General features: G+C 46.1%; 1 protein-coding gene across 4 annotated transcripts in view; it reads right to left on the bottom strand.

The window, feature by feature from the left end:
• ATP8A1 (ATPase phospholipid transporting 8A1) overlaps window positions 1-22,254 on the bottom strand; it is a 1,730,029-nt gene that overhangs the window by 1,025,283 nt on the left and 682,492 nt on the right. For all 4 annotated transcript variants that reach the window (XM_069631739.1, XM_069631741.1, XM_069631738.1 and 1 more), the window contains one exon: window positions 15,226-15,331. In XM_069631739.1, the coding sequence (XP_069487840.1) occupies window positions 15,226-15,331 (106 nt within the window). The remainder of the gene's footprint in view (window positions 1-15,225; window positions 15,332-22,254) is intronic.

Raw genomic sequence — 22,254 nt, 5'->3', positions numbered from 1 at the left:
TAGGATGTAAAGCTGGGTAATTAATTACGACAAATCACATTCCCTATCCTTGAGTGATTCTGAAACTGGTAACCAGGTCAGACTTGTACAACAGGGTGCTGGGTACACCAAATTACCAGCTCCTGCTAGGCACGCATAGCTGCCGCAGAACAACAACTCCATCGTACTCATTAATCGGAAGGCGCATGCCATGGTTTAATGGGAAGCCTGATGTAGATCCTTTTGCACTTAAGTCAGCCCTCTTGAAGACGGTCCATACTCCAGAGGGTAAAATTAAAATGATTCGCCCAGGGTGGGCCTCATGGCAAATTTTCTCACATCCCTTCTTTTTCTTCATTGGTGTACCCCGCTCATGCAGGCAACATGGATTGCTGGGTTTCTGAAGTCAGCTGGGTGCTACAATAGAGGCTGCGCTGCACCCTCATTCCAGTTAAATACACAAGCCTCCATCATTGAACGTTCAAGGCTGGTGTGTCCTTCACCGTTTCATCCTCGTGCTTGTGAGCAGCACACTACTCAGGTCACTGACTCTGCCTGTAGCACCATCCCTCAGAGGCAGCGACTAGTTGTGGTTTAAGGTGCCTCTGTCTCCATCGTTACCATGCTGACCGCAGCCTAGGTTGGAGCCTCTGTGGCATTACTTTAAACTTCAACAGTGTTCCCCACATATATGGGAACATTGCAGAATGGCCTTTCTGCTCCTCGTCCTTTATCCACTGGGAATAGAATGGCACAAATGTGGAAGCTTCTCCCTAGTATAGATCCTCACTCTTCCATAAGGATGGGCAGAGAATGGAAACCTAGCATCAGCAAACCATCTAAAGAGCCCCCGGGGTAGCCAACCCATTAAGGTCCACTCACCACTGTCTTATCCCTCACCATTCTCTGCCTACTGCTAGTGCACAGAGTCACATGTATAGTGCAGGCCTCCGTGGTGGTGACTAGCTAAATCTGCACAAACGTTAACATTACGAATATCCCCTCCGGCGGGTCAGAAGAATAACACAGACTCAGGTTTTCCATCTCACCATTTTATTTTATTAAAGAAAAGGTAAAAAAACTCCTAACTTTACCTAAGCTAGGGTATTCCCTGCCTTACAAAACTAACCAGGGTGCTCATCAGTCTTCGGTGATAGTCCAAAATCAAAATAGATTCCACTATCCAAAACTAAACTATCCTGAAACAATCCCTGTCGGAACAACTAAAGCATAAGAGAATGACTCCTCCTGTGTGAAAGCTTTTTCAACCAGTTGAGTTCAATAGCATATCCTTAGGTACTTCTTGGCTACTGTCCTATAAAATCATACAGTTCAGATATTGGGTAAGTCTCAACTGTCTATTTACTTTCACGCGATATCCCTTTCTTTCTCTTTGTTTAAACAAAAGATAATCTCTTTATTCAATGTCCCCTTCTTTCCTTGATTAGGACAAGGTTGAGGACTCAAACGCTGAATCTTTTGAATTTCATTCACTCTCAATAATGTATCTTGATCGGGACTTATATGAGCCCTCCAGCAATGATTTTTAGTCTCCATGTACCCTTGACACTTTGGGCCTCATCACGAGTTGGGCGGTATCCCGGCTGTAATACCGCCCAACTGTAAAAGCGTTAGCACCCACCGGTCCGGCGATATTAGCGCCAGATCACAGGTTGGGCGTTAACTGTAAATCCCCAATCCCCATTGAACCCAATGGGGAATCTTCAGTGCTAATACCATGCGTAATACAGCCGGAGGTAATACAGAGTACTAAATGGGATTTTCACCTCCAGAAAAAGCTAGAGGTAAAACAGCCCATTTAACGCCCAACTCTTGATAGGTCCAGCCCTTAAATGCAGCAGTAATACCATTACTGCTGCATTTAAGGGCTGCCGCCCAACTCGCGATGAGGCCCTTTGTGCTGACTGGGACGAGTGTGAGTGTTCCAGTATTGATTCTCACTCTTCATATGGTATTGACACTATGGGCCTCATCATCATGGGTTGAGCATTAGGCCTGAAACCCGGCAGTAACCGTATTAACGCCGCCAATACCGCACCACCGGATGAGGGCCCAAAAGGTCCAGGCGTAATTACAGCCGGAGCAATTACAGCCGACGCTAATAGCACCAACATCACACAGCGCTATTACAGCCAAATCACAACTCCATGTACGGCAGTCTTAGCACCAAAAAGTGGCGCTAATAAAGCCAAGAAATACCCAGCTCCATTGGGACACGTGCTTATCTATGCACGCAACGTACCTCCGTGCCCATCTGAGATGCTGCATTTATTCTGGTGCAACCTTATTAAATCCTTAAACGGATAGAAAGTGTTGCTGCTTTAAAAACGACCCTATCCACGGGCCTTGTGATTGCCCAGAAATTGATTCTTCATTTTATTTGGTCACTCCAAAAGGGCCGCACCACGTGCAACGAAGCACTGCCCAACTTGCTAATCAGGCTGCTGTTGGCAACGCAGCCTCATTGGCCTCCAGCCTACTTTAGCAGGCCAATCACGAGCCGGCCGGCGCAGCTAGCCCTAACCCCAAACGCCCGCATCTAAGGCCCTGTTGGCGCTCTGGAGCGTGAGGACGACTTCCACTATTTGTCTCGCGTCCACATTTACCTACTTGAGGTCTGACTTTGTCACTAGCCTATACAACACACCACGGCATTGTCTACCCTTATTGCATATGTATTTTCTCTCATAACAATTCCTTGTATAGTACCCTATGTTACACTGACTTGTAAAGGACATGTCGGGTCCACTAACAACCGTAACTACTAGTTTACCCACCAGGCAAGTCATACTTTGCCCATGTGCTTGTTCCATTGTAGTGTATGTGCATTTATCAACTATGCCGCTTCTGTCCACCTCCCAAAATTAAATCCAGTAAGCCTAGTACTTCTGTTGCAGTTCTACTTGAACCACTGCCATTTGTAACCAATTAGACATGCTGCTAATTACCCACCTAGCCCACAGGTGGCTTACCATTTGATTGTTGCATTCAGCCCATAGGTGGCTTACCATTTGATTGTTGCATTTAGCCAATCGGTGGCTCACCATTTGATTGCTACATTCAGCCCATAGGTGGCTTACCATTTGATTGTTGCATGTAGCCCATAGGTGGCTTACCATTTGATTGTTGCATTTAGCCAATCGGTGGCTCACCATTTGATTGCTGCATTCAGCCCATAGGTGGCTTACCATTTGTTTGTTGCATGTAGCCCATAGGTGGCTCACCATTTGATTGTTGCAATTAGCGGCTCACCATTTGATTGCTGCATTCAGCCCATAGGTGGCTTACCATTTGTTTGTTGCATGTAGCCCATAGGTGGCTCACCATTTGATTGTTGCATTTAGCCCATAGGTGGCTTACCATTTGATTGTTGCATTTAGCCCATAGGTTGCTTACCATTTGATTGTTGCATTTATCCCATATGCTGCTTACCATTTGATTATTGCATTTAGCCCATATGCTGCTCACCATTTGATTGTTGCATTCAGCCCATAGGTGGCTTACCATTTGATTGTTGCATTTAGCCCATAGGTGGCTTACCATTTGATTGTTGCATTTAGCCCATATGCTGCTTACCATTTGATTGTTGCATTTAGCCCATATGCTGCTCACCATTTGATTGTTGCATTTAGCCCATATGCTGCTCACCATTTGATTCTTGCATTTAGCCCATAGGTGGTTTACCATTTGATTGTTGCATTTAGCCCATAGGTTGCTTACCTTTTGATTGTTGCATTTAGCCCATATGCTGCTCACCATTTGATTGTTGCATTTAGCCCATAGGTGGCTTACCATTTGATTGTTGCATTTAGCCCATCGGTGGCTTACCATTTGATTGTTGCATTTAGCCCATATGCTGCTTACCACTTGATTGTTGCATTTAGCCCATAGGTGGCTCTCCATCTGATTGTTGTATCTAGCTCATATGTGCCCCCACCCACTTGATTGTCGCATCGAGTCCATAACTACCTACTCCTAACTACACTAGCTCACCTTGTGACTACCTACAACCTATCGTGCCTTACTCATGATCATAAGTACAATCCTAAGGACCCTGATAATCCAACTCATACTAGGCCTCCTTGCCATAATGGCCACTACTGTTCTGGCCTCATGCCTGCCTAAGGACAGAAATATGAGACTGAGATCAAGATTGCCACATCTCTACGAACTTAAAATGAATTTTACCAGTAGAAGCTCCTCACGCAAAGCTGTCCAATCCATAAGTGTATCTAATAAAAGTACACAGCAGTACAATCCCAACAATCTGTCTGCTGTACATCCAGCCACAACACCCAGAAACGCTTGGAGAGCTAACAGATCCAAAGCCCTACCTCACCCCATTATAAAAAACACAAGTACCCAATTACTGTCTGGGTCACTCATCAATGCCAGATCCATGGTGGCTCACGCTTCTGATATCGCTGACGCTCTTGCCAACGAGAACTTGGACTTACTGGCCATAACTGAAACATTGCTCCATGAGGCTGCAGGTCCTGCCCTTATGTTAGCTGTACCGGATGGTTATCAGATTCTCAGAGCTGACAGACCCAACGCCAAAGGTGGACTAGCCATTATCCATAAAACTAACCTCTCTCTTAGACTTGCTAATACCCCATCATACCAATCCTGTGAGACACTTACAGCCAAACTCTATCTTTCTAATAACCAGACTCTAACCATCCATGTGGTCTGCAGACCACCTGGGCCACTAGGCTCCTTTGAAGATGACAAACTGTATCCTAGCCAATAACACTAAAGATCATTCGCAAATCCTGCTCATGGGAGACTTCAACCTCGGATTTAACGATAAAAATGACAAACATGCCCATTCAGTAGATGCTATACTGCAGGACTATGGTGTGACACAAAAAGTTACTACCCCGACACACACCAAAGGCAGGACCTTAGATTTGGTTGCCGACCTGAACTGTAACATTGCCATTATTAATACTACACCGCAATCTTGGACAGACCATCATTTAATCACTTTCTTCACCTCTCTTGACCTTAATCACCCCAAAACTATAGTTATGGTACCACCACTCCCCACTAGGAACAAAAAGGACATTACGGCGGGAAAGTTAATTCCTTATCTTCTCCCAGACCTTAAAAACTTAGCCAACAGTACAGACCCCACCTTGCTAGTTGAAGTCTTCAACAGCACCATGACCAAGGCATTAGACACCATTGCACCATTCAAAATGCGCAAAAGTAGACAGAAATCTCACCTTAATGCATGGTTCACATCCTAATTAAAAGAGCTAAGGACGCAAAAAAGAAAGCTGCAATCTATTTGGCGCCACTCGCCTACTGAGGAGAACAAGCTTAAGTTAACAAACTTTTCTAAACTGTACAAGAAGGAAATAATTAACACAAAAAAAGAATACATTCAATGACAGAATATCCAAGACAAAATCTGACACCAAGGAACTTTTTTCTATCCTTTGTGAAATAGAATCACCAATACCACAGGCTGACAACACTCCCAAGGACAAACTTTGGTGTACTGACATACAAAATGCCTTGTCAAATAAAATCACTTCCCTCCAACTTAAAATAGCCCAAAAGAAAAAAGCCTATCTACTCCTACATTCAGAGAACTTACCTCAACAGCAACCTCCTCTTAGTACACATGATCGCACCACCCTACCTTTTAGTTTCAGAGAAATTTCAATTATTGAAACAGAAAAAATCATACTTTCACTCAAACCCTCCAACTGCAAAGGAGATAACTGCCCAGCCCAAATTATAAAGGATGCAGCTAGAGACCTAGCCCCTTTCATCTCGAAGCTTATCAATGCCTCGTTCAGGACAAACCTAGTGCCCAATAACCTTAAACACTCCTGGGTGCTCCTATTGTTTAAAAAACAAACTTTAGACCCCTCCACTCCGACTAACTATAGACCTATCACTACTGTCCCCTTCTTACTCAAAATTCTCGACAGAGTAGCCTACTTACAAATACAGGACTATTTAGAAGTTAATAACTTGCTAGGATCACAACAGTCTGGATTCCGCCCCCTTCATGGCACAGAAACAGCCTTGATCGACCTTAAGACTCGAATTGACGAGTTGAAGGACAATGGTAATTCAGCTATGCTACTCCTCCTTGACTTAGCAGCTTTTGACTTGGTGGACCACGCAGTCTTATGCAACCACCTCAGGTCAGCTGCCCATTTCTCAAGTGATGCTATAACTTGGGTTCAATCCTTCCTAGCAAACCACACAATGAGAGTCTTCTCCCCTCTAGCAGCTACTGATCCCATACAAGTCCCCTGCGGTGTACCTCAGGGATCATGCGTCTCACCCACAATGTATAACATTTTTACTAAGCCCTTGTTCGACAAGTTGGACAGATTGGGTGTCACCTACACAAACTACGCAGATGACACCCAGATTCTCATTCCCCTTTCGGGCAACTTCGTGGAAGACTCAGCCTTAGTAAATAAGATATACCTCCTCATTCAGGCATGGATGGCAAACCATGGCCTCTGCCTGAATGACGATATAACTGAGCTATTAATCCTTGGTTCCGAGACTGCCATTAAAAAACTTAACCCCAGCTATGCTGCTTTCAACATTGATAATAATATCAGTTAAGTGATACCTTTAGTCAAAACCCTTGGCTTCTATCTTGACGCTTCGCTGACCCTTAAGAAGCAAGTCAACTCACTAGCATCATCATCAGCATATACCTGCATATTGATCACAGCCTGCAGACCATTTCTCTCTGAAACTAGCTGCATTACCCTAGCCAATGCGCTCATATTTTCTAGACTGGATTATTGCAACACATTATACGCGGGATCAAATAAGTACATTATGGACAATTGCAAAGACTCCAAAATAACACCCTAAGAACAGCTTTAAATATTCCGAACAGAGATCACATCTCTGCTATCAGAAGAGATGTCCACTGGCTCAAGATGAAGGACAGGGTCCTCCTCAAAACGTGTCCCTCACCTCACCTCCAAATGCCTAAATAATATAGGGCCTCTGTACCCTGTAGAGAGAATAAACAAAAGAACTTCCAATCGATCTACGAGATCGGCCAACGCCTACACCCGAGAGGTTCCCAGATATAAACGGAATACAGCTGGTGGCTCTAGCTTCCCGGTTATAGCTGCACAATCCTGGATTGGACTGCCTTTAGAGCTTAGAACAGACCAACCCTACTCTAGTTTTAGGCGAAAAGTCCTACCCTGGTTATGGACCAATGATGTTTGAATCGAACTGCAGTTGACCCTTCTCAACACCGAACTGATCCCATTCCAATTCTCCTCCTACGACTGATAGGCCCATCCTATTCCTAATGTACATACTCCATTGTTCCACCTGACTCTACGGTTCTTCTGATGGGACCTACTGGAACTATTGTAAATTAAGCTTTAGTAATAGGCCGATCATAGTATGGATCTTGGTTTAGCAATTCATGTATGTATCTAACTACCCTGTAACTAAGCTTTTAAGTATCCTTGTAATGCTCGTGCCCAGCTACCTGAGGGTTTTTGCTGCGCTCTATCAAACAAACAAAAAAACCTCCAGCTGGAGGTAACTGAAACCAGTTGCCATAAATAAATCCACAGGTACACACAATGCACACCAGAGTCCTACATAAGAAACACCCAGGCCCCAAACACTGCTACCAACCATGCAACCATTATTTGCTGAAAGCTGCGACAGGCAGCGGTTCATGCTGCAGCAGCGGTTCATGCTGCACCTGGAGCTCGAGATGCAGGCCAACCAGGCCTGGGCAGAGGGAGAACTGGGGGTGCAGGGTGGAAAGAGGAGGAGGAGGAGGAGAAGAAGGGCACCAGCAAGGCGAGCACCCATCTCGAGGACCTCTCACTGGGCACTCAGCGACACCCAATTGGTGACTGAGTACCTCCTGAACAGGGAGACACTCACTGAACTATTGGCCACAATCCAGGACGCCATGGGAGAAGGAGTAGGATACGCACAGCAGTGCCTCCACAGCTGAAGCTGGTGGCAGTCCTGCAGTTCCTGGGGACCAGCACTCCGTGGCCATGATGCATGGCATGGCCCACATTTAGCACAGTACTGGGTCAGGTGCTGGATGCCCTCCTGCGCCATGTCAACCAACACATTGCACTGCCCACCACCCAGGCCCAGGTCAATGACATGAAGGCACAGTGTTATGACACTGTACAATTGCCAAATGTGATAGCAGCCATCAACTGCACCCACGTAGCGTTGGTGGCAACCCAGGTCCATGATGCTGCATAAAGGAACCGGAGACAATACCACTCCCTCAACGTGCAGGTGATATGTGGCCCTGACCTCAAAGGCCTAAAATGCGATCATATGAGGAGAGCCAGCAAAAGTGCAGGGGTCAAGAGGGGTAGCAACATGGACAATGGTAATACACAGAGATTGGGGAAGGAGGGGCTGTCTCACTTGATTAATCTGTTCCTTCTGCAAAGGCACTAGCAGGAAACTCTTCTTGTTCAGCAGCTGCCTGCACCCCTTTCTCCACAACGTCCCTTTGAATATCGCGGGATGCCTGGTACTTACTTCTAACTATGCACACAGACAGAGCAGAGGGGCACATGCAGAGCTCAGTTCGTAATGTACAGGTGCCAGCCATCACTGCCACGTCCATGATGCCAGTGACACTCATGACCCAGGCCTTACCCGACCCCAACCTTCACGGCGCTGCCTGGACACTGACTCTTTTGCTACCACCAGCGCCAACCTGCATAGTGTGTACAGGGGACAGGGTCAGTGCTATCACAGACAAGGCAAGGCAAGGCAGCACATTAAACTTAGTGTGAGTTAAAGCAGCATTTTGCCGCTCTAACATTTTGCGCATATAGGCAACCGCCTAACCTTGCCTAGTGATCACACCGGCTCTGCCCGTAGTATTGGAATAAACCACAGGCAGCCAGTTTAGGCCTGTGCCAATATTCCAGTAAGAGAAAATACCACCCACCGTTTGTGGACATTCTCACTGCTTTATTTTAACGAACACCAGAACACAAGTTTGTATTAACTTGTAAAACAGGAATACAGACACATATCCCACCGATCTGAAGTGCATGCCATGAACATAAAAGTGGCTGTTCTACAGGAATTAAAATATATAGTGCGTTACCCGAAGGAAACTACATCTAACCGAGGGGTTACATGCATAATAAAACATTTTTACTCCGTATTCATCCATGTGCGAGACCTTTGTTGACTCCTTAATCTGTGGCAGCCCGGTTTCATTTATTCGATTTGAGGATTTACAAAGCATGTAAACCACACAACAGTACACTAGTGCACTGTACAACAGTAGAAAGTCTCATACAAATAGCCCCTTACGTATTTTATAAGAAACATCTTACCCAACATAATATAATACACCCCCAATGGCTAGATCCCAATCTGTCCATAGTACAACATTATGAAACAAACACGTTTTAGAATGTTCAGGCCAGCACAGCCAAACACCAGCAAGAAAGGTCAGGCGCTAATCCCTGAAAAAGTGCTCAGATGTTATGATGTGCCAGGCAGAACAAATTGTCTTCTCTCCCCGTTTCCTTCCCCTCTACGTATCTTCTTGTGACTTGCTTGTCCTCCCCTGCAGGTTCAGCGCATCACCCAGGCCATTGTGGTTTTTGTTCTGAGCAGGTGCCTGTGCACATCTTTATCAGTCTCCTGGCAGTACTGACGGGCTCCAGTCTGCAGCCCCCCTGCTCTTTGCTCAGTGCCGCATTGCTATACAGCATTCTGAGATTACCTTTTCTTTGTTTTCTTAATTCGGGCACATTTTGGGTGACCTACCAACAGTGTTAGAATGCTTAGAGAGGGGCAATAGGAACATTAGGTACACTCTAACCACTTGCAAATAGCCATATCTTCACTCTGGACCATCAAGTTGGACTTCCAGGCTGTTCCAAAGAGGCACCAGCCGAAGAGAGAGACCTGCCCCTGACTCTGTTTGAAAAAGTGTTTGATGTTGTAAGAAGATTCAATTCAACACTACAGCTAAGTCAATGCCTAGTCTGGGATACTGAATGGAAACCCTTATTGATATATCTTTATGTCCAGTTCATGAGTTCTGGATGACTACCCCTATATAACACCCCTCTCTTAGAATCCCCCTGACCCCACTGAGCCAAGAAGTAGTTCTGTTTTGCAAGTTTAAAAGGTTTATTTGAGAAATAAGACAAAATATAGATACCATGCTTTTATAATGAATTAATAATCGATATCGCCCTTATAAAGATAATGTTAATCAACAATGGGTAATCTGACACTAGCACACTTCTTTATAATCAATGAGGAGTTAGTATAGGATGGATCAAGTAGCAAAAATACTTTTATGATTTCAAGGGAAAAGCAATGAGGAATAAAAGGCAGTACAGAAATACTTGAGATGATTTTAGCAAAAGATAATATAATCACTTTTTCTCTGGCAATTCACCCCCCTCCCCTATGCAATGTAAGACATGGAAGTAGATGGAAAGAGGAGCACACAGTTCTCAGGAATGCAATCAAATACAATACGAAATTCAGTCCCCCCCAGCAAGCTTAGAGAAAACTGGTATGAGTTTTAAAACACAGGCCCAAGTGCTTTGAATGTGGTGGCAATGAAGTGAGAAATATCCTGAAAATGCTTTTAATTCCCTTTAGGAGGTTCAGGGTGAGTGAGAGATACTTGGGATGAGTTCAGGCTCACTTTAGCAATGATTCAGGGATGGTGATTAAGAGGCAAACGAATTTTTAACAAGGAAAGAAATGACTGCTGATGGTTACACGTGGCTGGATTTTTAACCAAATCGCAAATCGCGGTAAAATTCACGAGTGCGTGAATCGTGATTGCGGAAAAAGTATAAGGAGTAGGAAGTAGGCTTGTTGGAAAGCTTAGATTCTAAGCTTTCAGAGGAAAGATAAACCAAGTTCGTAGCCCAAACGGTTCCAGAGATATGAACGATTTTGTAAAGGTCGTTTTTCAGATTTAAAGTAAACTCAAAATGACAGATGACAGCTTTGCAGCTGCAGAATTGACAAGTGACAGTGGTGCAGCTTTACAAATGACAGGTGACAGTTAGGAGGCAGTTCTACTTAGGTTAAATAGATTGAATTATATTACTTTAAACTAAGAGATTTGGTTTTTGCCCCGTCCTAGCTGTACTCACAATATATTTGGAAGGACTGGGTCTCGTCACGGATCTGATCAATCAGGCTAGCGGCACTTCACAGCGATCTGGTCTCTGGGTCTGCGGTTCTGCGCGGTCTGGTCTGGTCTGGCACTGGTCTGGTCTGTCCGGATACAGCGGTCTCTGTGCGGCTCCTGGATCTCTGCACTGGTCCTGGCAAAAGTTCTTGGCAAGGGATTCAAGCAGCTCGCCCGGCTGTGAGTAGCTTGCAATGATTTGAGGCCTGCTGCAGAGCACTCAGCTTGTGGTTTTAGGCCTCTGATCTAGGTTCTAAAGTATACGTTCTAGGTTCTGGAGTATGTGGCTGGAGTCAGTCTGGAACTGGTATCTTCTGGATGTTGTGTGGTCCGGCAAAACGCTCTGCAGCAACTGGATTTGAATGTCTCTACCTGTCCCATCAGTCTCTTTTTATGTGTTTTGAAAATGGGTGTGTGCCTGTGCCTAGCTAAGCCTGCCCCTCTCTACTTGTCATTGGCCCAATTCTCCCCTCTCCCATGATTGGGGAAGGAAATGTGAGTCAGAGTGAGGCTGCAGGTTTTATGGGTCAGAGGATCCTCCCCTGGTCAGTTTGCCCACAAATCTATATTTGATTCAAATACATATTGCACAGATACACAGTTGTTTAAAATTACATGCACCCATCACATATCACATGAGGTATACTCTGTTCAAACTCTGCTCTTCCTGGGGGCTAGCATTCAGAAATGGCAACATTTTGCGCTTTTTAACTGGTTTTGCAATATCGGACATTCACCCAAATTTACACACATGTGCACAAGGAGTATGGACATTAATTGATGAAGTGTCAGATTTTTAACATGCAGACATTTGGAGTGAGACCCTATTTTCCGCTAGCAACCCCCCAGAATACACCACAGGGTCCTAACGCATCTCAAAATGTTCACAGAAAAATCACAAGAATTATGGTATCATTTAGATAATTTTGACAAGTCCGCACCATGAGTTATACATCTTTCTTAAAATCATATTCTGGCCAACAGGGGTGTGTCTTCCCAGGTCACATGGTGGAGAAACCAGTCTATCCACTTTCTTTAAGCTCAGCCTGTCCTCAGGAGGGGGCTGCCCCTCCCCGTTTCTGCCAAGAGGAAGCCACTTTTACGACACCCCCAATATAACATATGCCTGAGTCCAGGACAGGCCTTTGTTCAACTCCCTGTAGCTGCTCCACCCCTAATCTAATCAGAGAGGTGACAACTCCTTTTGGCAAGGGGAAGAGTGGCTGAGCAGGTTTTAACTCCTGTGGGGGTAGATGTCAGGCAGAATTGGAATCTCTTTAAGCCAGTTTTTAGCTACATCTCATTTTTTTGTTCCCAGTTTAAATCACTTCCGATTTTTACATACACATTAAATAATTACTTCCTTCAAGTCATTTCAGAATATAGTTTTACATTGTATCCACCTCTTGCAAGTCTTTCCTTGGTCTGGTTTTGTTTCATTTGTTCAGTTTTACACAAAAGTCTGGTGGTTTTAAAACGCCGGCTTTCTGATAGTGGCGAGTACTGGTAATGCAACCATTTTTGGGATTTAAGAAAATGAATTCCCCACAGTTCTGGGTTGCTTTTGGCAATCAGCATTGCCATTCCCAATGGTTTCAGGCTACTGTGTGGGTAGCCCAATGGTGGTTTTAGGCAGTGCCCTCCTGTGCTCACAATATAGGCAAAAATGGGTGGCAGCCTATATTTCATGCATTTCCCTGTGCATTTTCTGGGAAGTTCTGGCCATCATGATGATTTCCATGCCAGTACTGCACAGTTTTCCTATTCTGGCGTACATGTGGGCTTTTTGGCCATGTTGGATTTTCTAAGCCCACAGCACCAAATGTTGCAGCATGATAGCTCAAACGTGGGTCAGGACACCCAACAATGTGCAGAAAGTTGGAGTTAGAGGAACGGAGGGCTCTAGCAGGACAGTATTTAGGGAGAGCAAGTTGGGGATAGTGTGATCCCAGGCACCAGAAAGCCATGTGGATGATGCAGAGGGTCTTGAATTTGATCCTTGCGGCCACCAGGAGCCAGTGGGGAGATATTAGGGCTGAGAGATACAGTCCCTGGGCTTGAGGCCAAGGATAAATCTTGCAGCCCTGTTCTGGATTAGCTGAAGGGGGCGTAGGGAGGAGAGGGAGAGATTGAGGAAGAGGCTGCTGCAGTAGTCCAGCCGAGAGGGGACCAGAGCTCTGGGGACATTGAGCTTCTGGGGTAAGGTGAGGAAAGGGATAATGCCAATAAGGAGGTGAAGCTGGAAGAGGGCCTTCTTGGCAAGGTCCAAGATGTGAGGGGTGAAGGAGAGCGAGGAGTCAAAGATGACCCCAAGGTTTTTGGTCTCACAGGATGGTGAGGGTATATGGCAACCAGAGGGTAGGAGGGAAAGAGGGTGCAGGTGTCCCGATGAGAAGGATCTCCATCTTACTGGCATTAAGACAGAGATTGTTAGCCATACACCACCATGCCTGGATGGCGGTCAGACAGTCAGGGATGAGAGAGGATGAAGAGGAGGTAGTGGAGGGATGTTTAAAGGAAAGCTTTTGTCATCAGCAGAACACTGAAAATGAGGATAGAAGGAGATCAGGTGGGCCAGAGGGGCAAGATAGCCATTGAGGATAGAGCCCTGCGGGACGCCACATGTAGTGTGAGGTAGCAGAGGAGAAAGGGCCCAGTTCTCAGCAGCGAAGGGAGGTTAGTGAGGAAAGAGTCAGCTAGTCCTGTAACCGGTCTGTGATGCCAAGGGTTTAATGGAACCGTTTTATGAGGATGGAATTGTTGACAGTGTCGAAGGCAGAGGAGAGATCAAGGAGAATGAGGACAGTAGGTGAGTTAAGAGTTCAGATTTGCGAGCAGGTCTTCACGGGTGCTCAGGCGAGCAGTTTCCATGTCTCTGGATACCCGGAATCCAGATTGAAGGTCATGGAGGCAACCAGTAGTATGAAGGATCAATTGGGGGAGAGCTAACTTCTCCAAGAGTTTACAGAGGAAATGGGGTGGTGGTAATAGGACGATAGTTAGCTGGGTAGGAATGGACGGCAGAAGGCTTTTTTTAGGATGGTGCACAAGGGAGTGCTTGAGGGGTAGTGGAAAAGAACCGTGGCAAAGGAGTGGTTGCAGAGGTCGGCAAGCACCGCAGAGAGAGGGGAGACGTTGTCCTTATAGAAGAGTAGGGGAATACCTGTTTGGATCACTCCCAAAGTGCAATGTGTATAGGCAAATCCAAACTAAAAGAAAACCCAGTGAACAGCAAAAGCACCATGTTTTACCTGACTCCAAAAATTAATCTAATCACTCTTTACATTCTTAAATTGCAACCAAAGAGGATTCTTGCCAAAAAGCCCCATGACAATTTTTGCATCCAAGCTAACTATTCTTGTGCATCTGCGGTTACATCTTTAGAATGTTCTCTATTTGTACAGTACCCTGCTGCTTCCCAGCAATGTTCTTGCTAGATAACTCACAAACATCATAAATAGCTTTCAAAGGGGTTCAAACAATTATCTCTTTAGATTCATGAGTGCCCACAAAGTGTTCAACAGAGAGCATGGAGGTGGAGGACGAACCCCATTCGGATACACCAAAAAATAAATCATGGCCTACTCCCCAAGTGCTATTTATATCATTCTTTATGTGTGTGCTGATGTCTGAGATGCGCCGTAGGGCATGATTGTCTGCCTATGGTTTTAACACCAAAAATCACAAACGTTTTATTATCTGACCCATTTTACCTCTTAGAAATAGGATTTCTTGTCACAAACAAGATGTAAAAAAGAAAAACTGTCAAAAAAGGAAGCTCAAAAGCATCAAAACTTGCAACAGGGGGCAAGTGTGTAGAGATACTCCTGTACACAAAGTGGGGAAAGAATAAAAATACCACTATCCCTAAAGAAGCAGCATCCATTTGAGGCCTAGGTTTTGCTAAATGTGTTTGTGGTATTGATTGTTGAGAGAATTTAGAAAAGTTTAAATCATCTTATTCTTGGAACGATACAATGCGCGATACATTTTATAACTGAGCGAAAAGAGGACCTACAGTGAAGTGTATACTTTACCTGGAGACGCTGCTTGGTAAATAATACTATCACCTTCACGCTCTGGTACTGCAGTATGACAGACAGCCATCATTGTTAGAAACTCACATATAACAGGGGCAGTGGGCTGAAATAAAAGGAAAGAATATGAAGTACTGATTTGCAATTTTAAATATAAAAAAATGGAAGTGACACGTAACTCATAATTTTCTTTGAGAGCGTATTCTTAAGATTATTTTGTATACATAAATGTATCGCCATTTTCCAATCAAAAGCTAATTCAGAAGTTTAAACCCAAAACAATTCAACATATAGGATTTCAGTGTTAATTTACCTACAGGTTTATGAGTCAGCAGCAATACACAAATTACTTGTCCAATAACATTCTGTTGGTAAGACGCTGCATATATATGGGTCCACCCCCTTAAGCTCTTCCACTCTACATAAACCCAATGCCTTCTTCATACATCTGTGTGTAAAATATTTCAATGCAGTTTAATAAAAACAGAAACGTCATTGAGGGGAAGCCAAATACAAATGCATTCATCGCTACAGGGGCCTCATTACGAGTTCGCCGGTCTATAATCTGCTGATTCCGTGACAGGACACCGTTTCCACAACCGCAAGCTTTCGGAATCAATGGCCGATTACGGATTGTCGGTCGCGCGCATCAGAACAATGCATAAACGGTGTCACCACCGGCACAGAAACACCCACGGACACGGACAACGCCAATAATAGCAGTGGAAATACTGCGACCGCACCCGCCGACACAGGCATAGAATTACCGGAAGCGGAAACACTGATCGCGAAAACCGGAAAGAGAGGCAACCATTATTTAAACCACAATCCACTGCCATCCTCACAGACCACAGGCCACATCACCTCCTTCAGTTGGAAAAACCAATCACCACAATGGCATCCCGTATCCCTGCTACAAGACAGCGCAAGCAGAGGTTCAGTGAGGCGGAGCTCACAGTGCTTGTGGAGCACATTGTAGGGAATGTAGACATGTTTTTTAGCGCAGACCATTGGTCCAGCACCCAGCAACGCCGTAAGGAGGTCTGGGCAGAGGCTGCACGCAGGTGCACAGCCATTGGGGTGACCATACGCACCGTAAAGGACTGCCACTAAAGGTGGGATGAACCATGGCTGCGAGTGCGTAATCTTATTGCTGCACACCGCCAGCACTGGCAGTGGTGGAGGCCCAGCATCCCCATTGAAACTCCATTTGTGGGAGGAGCGGTGCAGCAGTATCCTGCACCTCGAGGGGATACAGGGCGCCGGCGAGGCAGAGGTTGGAGTATGCCCACCTGCTGATGCTGGTAAGTGCAGAGTACAAAGCTATGTTTGTGAACCCCAGCCAGGGCAGGAGTGACCCAATGCATCTGCCAATGAACCCCCCACACGCCCAGCCAGGGCAGGAGTGACCCAATGCATCTACCAATGAAATCCATCCCCCCCAACCATAACAATGACCCAGACGACAAGCAACACGCACTCAAGAGATGCCCCCAGACATGCACACAGTGAATGACTGAGTACAGGCTGAGACACACACACCCGATTGCTTCAATTGCAAATGTGTGTACATACAAGTGGGCAGACAACGTTCAGTGTGATGCATGTGATGGACCCATCAAATTCCAACACACAACTAACAGTATTCCCTCTATTCCCCCACAGGCTCGTCAAGTGATAGCGACACGCATCAACAGGCAATGCCACGTCCACCTGCCCGACGCAGCCATCCTGCCCGGGATGCCGATGCCACCACCTCCGGGACACAGGCACCAGCAAGATCTGGCACGGATGCCCCAACCCACGTGGCCAACCCTGTACAACCAGCTGCCACACAAGTGGCACCCATCATCGCTGTGCCCACTGAATCCATCGATCTGGTAGTGTGCACTGAGGCAAATGCTGCATCCTGCGGCGACAGTGCCCCGGTCATGCTGTTTGAAGATGCAGGACAGGAGGAGGTGGATGACATGTGTGACCTCTCATCCCTCCACAAGCTGAAGTTCAGCCCCCCAGACATGCACAGCCCCATAGGTCACCAACACCCTCAATGGCTGAGTTAAGTGCACACATGCAGCGCATGGAGGAACAGCAGGCCAGACTTGCACAGCTGGTGGAAAGCCAGTTGGAGGATGCTAGGCTGCAGCGGGAGGAGGCGCGGCTGCAACTAGAAAGCACTGCCACTTCAGTACATCGCCTGTCCAGGGCCATCGGCCGTTTTGCCACACCAATTGTGACCTTGTCACGCCATTACAGGGAGGGCAATAGCATAATGTCCACCATTGCGGAGTCCATGTTGGTGGCCGAGGAAGCATATTTTGGCAGTGTGCCATCTGTCACGCCACTAGTGCCGTCCACCAGCACCACCCCCTCAAGTTCCATCTCAGGCAGCCCAAAGAGGCGCTCCGGTCGGCTGGCTGGTCCCTCTTTCAAGGACACTACTGCACATAAGCGCAGCCAGAAAAATAGTGTCCACTATGATTGAGTGTCCACAAGACATTTTGGGATCATAGGGTGTATGGGGGTGGGTACGTTTGGGAAGTGGGGGGAGGTCAATTATGGGGGTAGTGTGTTGGGGCCTGGGTGGGGGTGGGTATGTTTGGGAGGTGGGGAGGTCCATTATGGGGGTAGTGTGTTTGGGCCTGGGTGGGGGTGGGTACGTTTGGGAGGTGGGGGAGGTCCATTATGGGGGTAGTGCGTTGGGGCCTGGCTGGGTACATTTGGGGGATGGATGGGCACAGGGTTGTACAGCTTTCCTGTCGATTCCACCTTCTTTCCTGCTTTGTTATCATTAAATCCCTGTTGAAATTGAATTGACGAGTGAACAACCGTTATTTGATGTACAGTGACTCCATTTATTGTTGTGCTACATTAAATGCATGCAGTGCTGTTCATGTAGATTCACTCAAAAGAAACTGTGAATGAGTGCATCCTGTGCATGTTGTCCATCTAGGGCACCCCTGCAGCCATCCCATCCCCATTTTCATCTTCATCATCCACTTCATCATCATCATCCTCTGTCTGGGGGAAGAGGGACGTTCCTGCGCATGCACATATTGTGCAGCATGGCACACACAACCACTATTTTACCCGTATTCACTGGCTTGTATGGCAATGATCCCTCAGATCTGCTCAAGCAGCGGAACCTGGCCTTCAGTAAACCAAATGTCCTCTCGATCATGCCAAGTGTGCAAATGTGTGCCCTGTTGTAGGCCTCCTCATGTCTGTTCCTTGGCCTCCGTATGGGCGTCATCAGCCATGACGTGAGTGCATATCCTGCATCACCTACATGGAATGGGAAGGAAGGGGACATGTCATTGTTAGTGGCATCCATGCGTGGATAAGATGCAGCTCATTCATGTACCATTAGCGATTCATTCATATGGGGCACTGCGCTGATGTGACTAGTGGGTGAATCCCATTCCTGGGACATTGTTTTCCATATTGGCGCTTTGACAGTGGTAAACGACTCGCTGTGCATCAGATGATGGCCTTATGCTCATTTGTGTTTGGTAAGTATGGCATTGTGCAGTGATGTACACACGCAGAGCAGTCTGTCAATGGTCACTGTGTTAACGTGGATCGATGCACAATGTCAGATATGCACTCATCATGTGCATTGGGGGGCACAGGTGCATTGGATGGGTGTAAGGACTCGCTCCCTCATTACGTGTTTAGTTGTGGTGCTACGACATGTCTTGGTTGTGCATCTCCTTTGGCAGGGTTTGTACAGGCACACTGTGGCCATCTGTATTGTGAAGCGTTGCAATGTGTGGTGTGTGGAGACTGTCCGTTGCATAGGTCAGGGGGTCATGCATTGGCAGTTGTACTCACCCAATAGCCATGTGCTCTGTCCATCATAGCGTTCCATGTACTGCGGCAACGTGGAATTCCGCGGACCATCGAGTCATGTGTCGACCCTGGGAAAAGTGCACAGCAATGGGTTTTAACTAGTGCAGCGTCACATACCATCTGTACATTTAGTGAGTGGTATAGTTTCCTTTTGCGCTACACCAACTCCATTGCACGTGGTACTGTCAGCTCTATGTGGATGCAATCTAATGCACCGATGCAATTTGGCATGCCAGCAATGGCATGGAAGGCCATCTTGGTGGCAAAAACATGGGCAGAGGTATGGTGAAGGGCAATGTGTTCCGACGAATGGCGCAGCAGGGCATCCAGTACCTGGTCGAGTATCCTTGAAAAACAGGGTTGTGACAGCCCGTGCAACTCACCAACAGTGTGCTGATACGTTCCAGTCCCTAGGAAATGCAGCACTGACACCACCTTTAGCAGCGGTGGAATTGCTGTCCGAATTTCAATGTGGTTGCTGATGTCATCCTCAATCATGGTGACGATGGACATGATTGCTGGATGGTCAAGCCGATAAAATGTTTGGATCTGTCCTGGGGTCGGATTCCAGGGTAAGGCCCTGATGCGGGGTATTGCAGGCTGCCTGAGGGGTCGTGCCGGCTGCACATTGGGATTTGGTATGGAGGCCGGGTTTGCTATCTGCTGCCTACGCCTCCTCCGCCTCTGCCTCTGCCTCTGCCTCCTCCTCCTCTGCTGCACTAGCGGCTGCCTGCATGGTTGTGTCTATCGTTGGCCTGGGTGTGGGTGTGGCCCTTTTGTAGGCTCCCAGTGGCCTGCTGGGTGCAGCTGGGCTCATTTGGTGCTCCTGTGGCCCGATTCAGCTCACCTGCCACCGTTTACCCCCATGTTCGCGGTGGCGGCGGTACCGCCACAGTGTCCACAGTGTTTCCGCAATGTCGTTGGCAGTGTTTCCGTGTCTGTGCTACTTGTAATGTGCTACTTGTAATGTGCACAGTGTTTCGTGTTGCCGTGCCGCTAACGGGGGTGTCGACGCACTGTGTCCGCCGTCACTTTTTCCGGGTCAGTTTTCTGCGCTGGGCGGATTCGGGTTGATGGTTTTTTCGGAATCGCAGGTCAGAAATTAGCCGGTGCGGTAAACGTTGCCGGTACGGTTTTAAAGGCAACATTAAATCCAGAGCGGCAGACTAGTAATGAGGCCCAAGGTCATGCACAGTGTCCGCACTCCCTAATTTGAGTCATTCACACAGAAAGAAAAACTGGATATTAATATACTATTAAAGACCCTCACAGATATATCCATTACCACAAAAACACCATAATTGGGGTTACTTAACCCAATGATCACCTTTTTGTAGAACATCCACATTAGCTCAGCCAATCAGCAATGCAGATTTCCATCGAATTCTGGGCACTCATACATACCCTGTAGTAGCTCAAGAATTGGCATTGCTACCCTGCTGTGTGGTGCTTGCACCACTGCCCCACCTCACAATTTCTTCCATGGAATCCTCGCCCACCTCCTTCCATGTAGGTAACTAAGCTGGTTGTTCGTATATACCTAAAACCTACTAACAGCACTTCTCATGTGCGACAACCCGCACACACCATTACACGCTGCTCTCCTCTGATGGTGCGTCCCACTATGCACCCATGTTTCCATGGTCGCACCGAGCAGTGAAGCTGCAGACCTAATAGAATGGATTTCTGTTCTTTGGAGATGAAAACTCACCCTTTACGGGTGCTAAAATCCTTAGCAACCTTGGTGATGGGGAAGGTGGCAGAATTCTCAGGCAAACGGTCCATCACATAGCAGGAAACAACGCATAGCATCACATGGTGAGACGCTTAAGTCAGCCAATCTGCGCTGGTTCATGAAACATATCTGGTAGGAGAAGTGGGCGAAGCATTACCTCCTACAGACAACTTGTTTATAAAATGACAGTTGTAAAGAAATACACAATTGTAATATGCTTACGCACTCCTTATTCATGTTTTATCGCCTATCCTCAAAAAGGACATCCTTTCATTAATGCGACACCTTTTTAACTCTTCTTCCATAAAGGCAGCCAGGAAGGAGAACAAAGGGGCCTGGCATAGTGCCCCGAGCAATCTTTGAATAATGGCTTAACAGACACCTCTGAAGAGCTATGCATGGCTCATCATGAAAAGCCACAAGATCCTGTTTACATGCGTCTATTATTTGCAATTATATCTTTAACATACCGAAATGTATTTGGCTTATCATTTTGCAGCCATATTATTTAGGAACATGGGGCTGGGTGCACTGAATTTTCTACATTAATTAAAAATGATTAAAATGATAAATATTTATAACTTTACAAATGAATATGCCAAATTGCCAAATGGCTATGCTGCATATACAGATGTGTGTCTAGGATGGAGGAGTACAGCAATCCATGTTTCATTGGTGTCTGGTTGCTACTATGAATTCTGGAATAAAAACAAGGTTGTATTTAATAATGTTAAAAGCAGATTTGCTACCCACCTTTTTCTTTCAATTGTACAGAAATTAAAATCAACCAAAGAAGATTTGGTGTGTGTATTCTATAGTAGTGTCGGACTATGAGGCAAGCCCATAAAAACTTCCCCATTCAAAAATGGTGACATAACTGTGACATGTTCCTATTGCCTTAGTGATGAATACGCATTTTACCTGCAGATGAAAAGCTATATCAACGAGGGCACTGCAACAAACTTAACCTGAGGCAGACTTGCTTTCCTGAAAAGGGAAGAAGGGACTAGGAGCGGCATGCAGAATTTCTTGGAAACAGGACAATGACTCAGCTGGCTCCGTGCCATTAAAGATCATTTCAAAGTAAGTATGAAAGCGCTCCAAATATAATTAGAAACACCCTGTAAAATTATTGTCCTGATTAGTCATTAGGGTGCAAAAGAACTGGCATGCAGTTCCCACTAGGGGGCACTCCAAACAAATAAAATACCTTCACATTCTGTGGAAAAGCTATAGTGCCTTTTGACTAAAGCAAAGTGAGATTTGACTGTCTAGAAAACGTTCAATTTCTGTCCACAGAAGGCAGAAAAAAGCATTATGCATAGAAAGACAATAGGATGTTGTAGTTGCTAGTGTGAGTTCTATCTCATTTTCATTGTATTAAGGTTTAGGATGATTACATTAAAATAAATACCCAAAAATTATGCTCTGTGCCCTATATA

Source organism: Ambystoma mexicanum, chromosome 6q (genome assembly GCF_040938575.1).
Source record: "Ambystoma mexicanum isolate Mex_15411 chromosome 6q, UKY_AmexF1_1, whole genome shotgun sequence".
In the NCBI taxonomy this organism is placed as follows: Eukaryota; Metazoa; Chordata; class Amphibia; order Caudata; family Ambystomatidae; genus Ambystoma; species Ambystoma mexicanum.
This window is presented reverse-complemented; position numbering and strand designations above follow the sequence as displayed.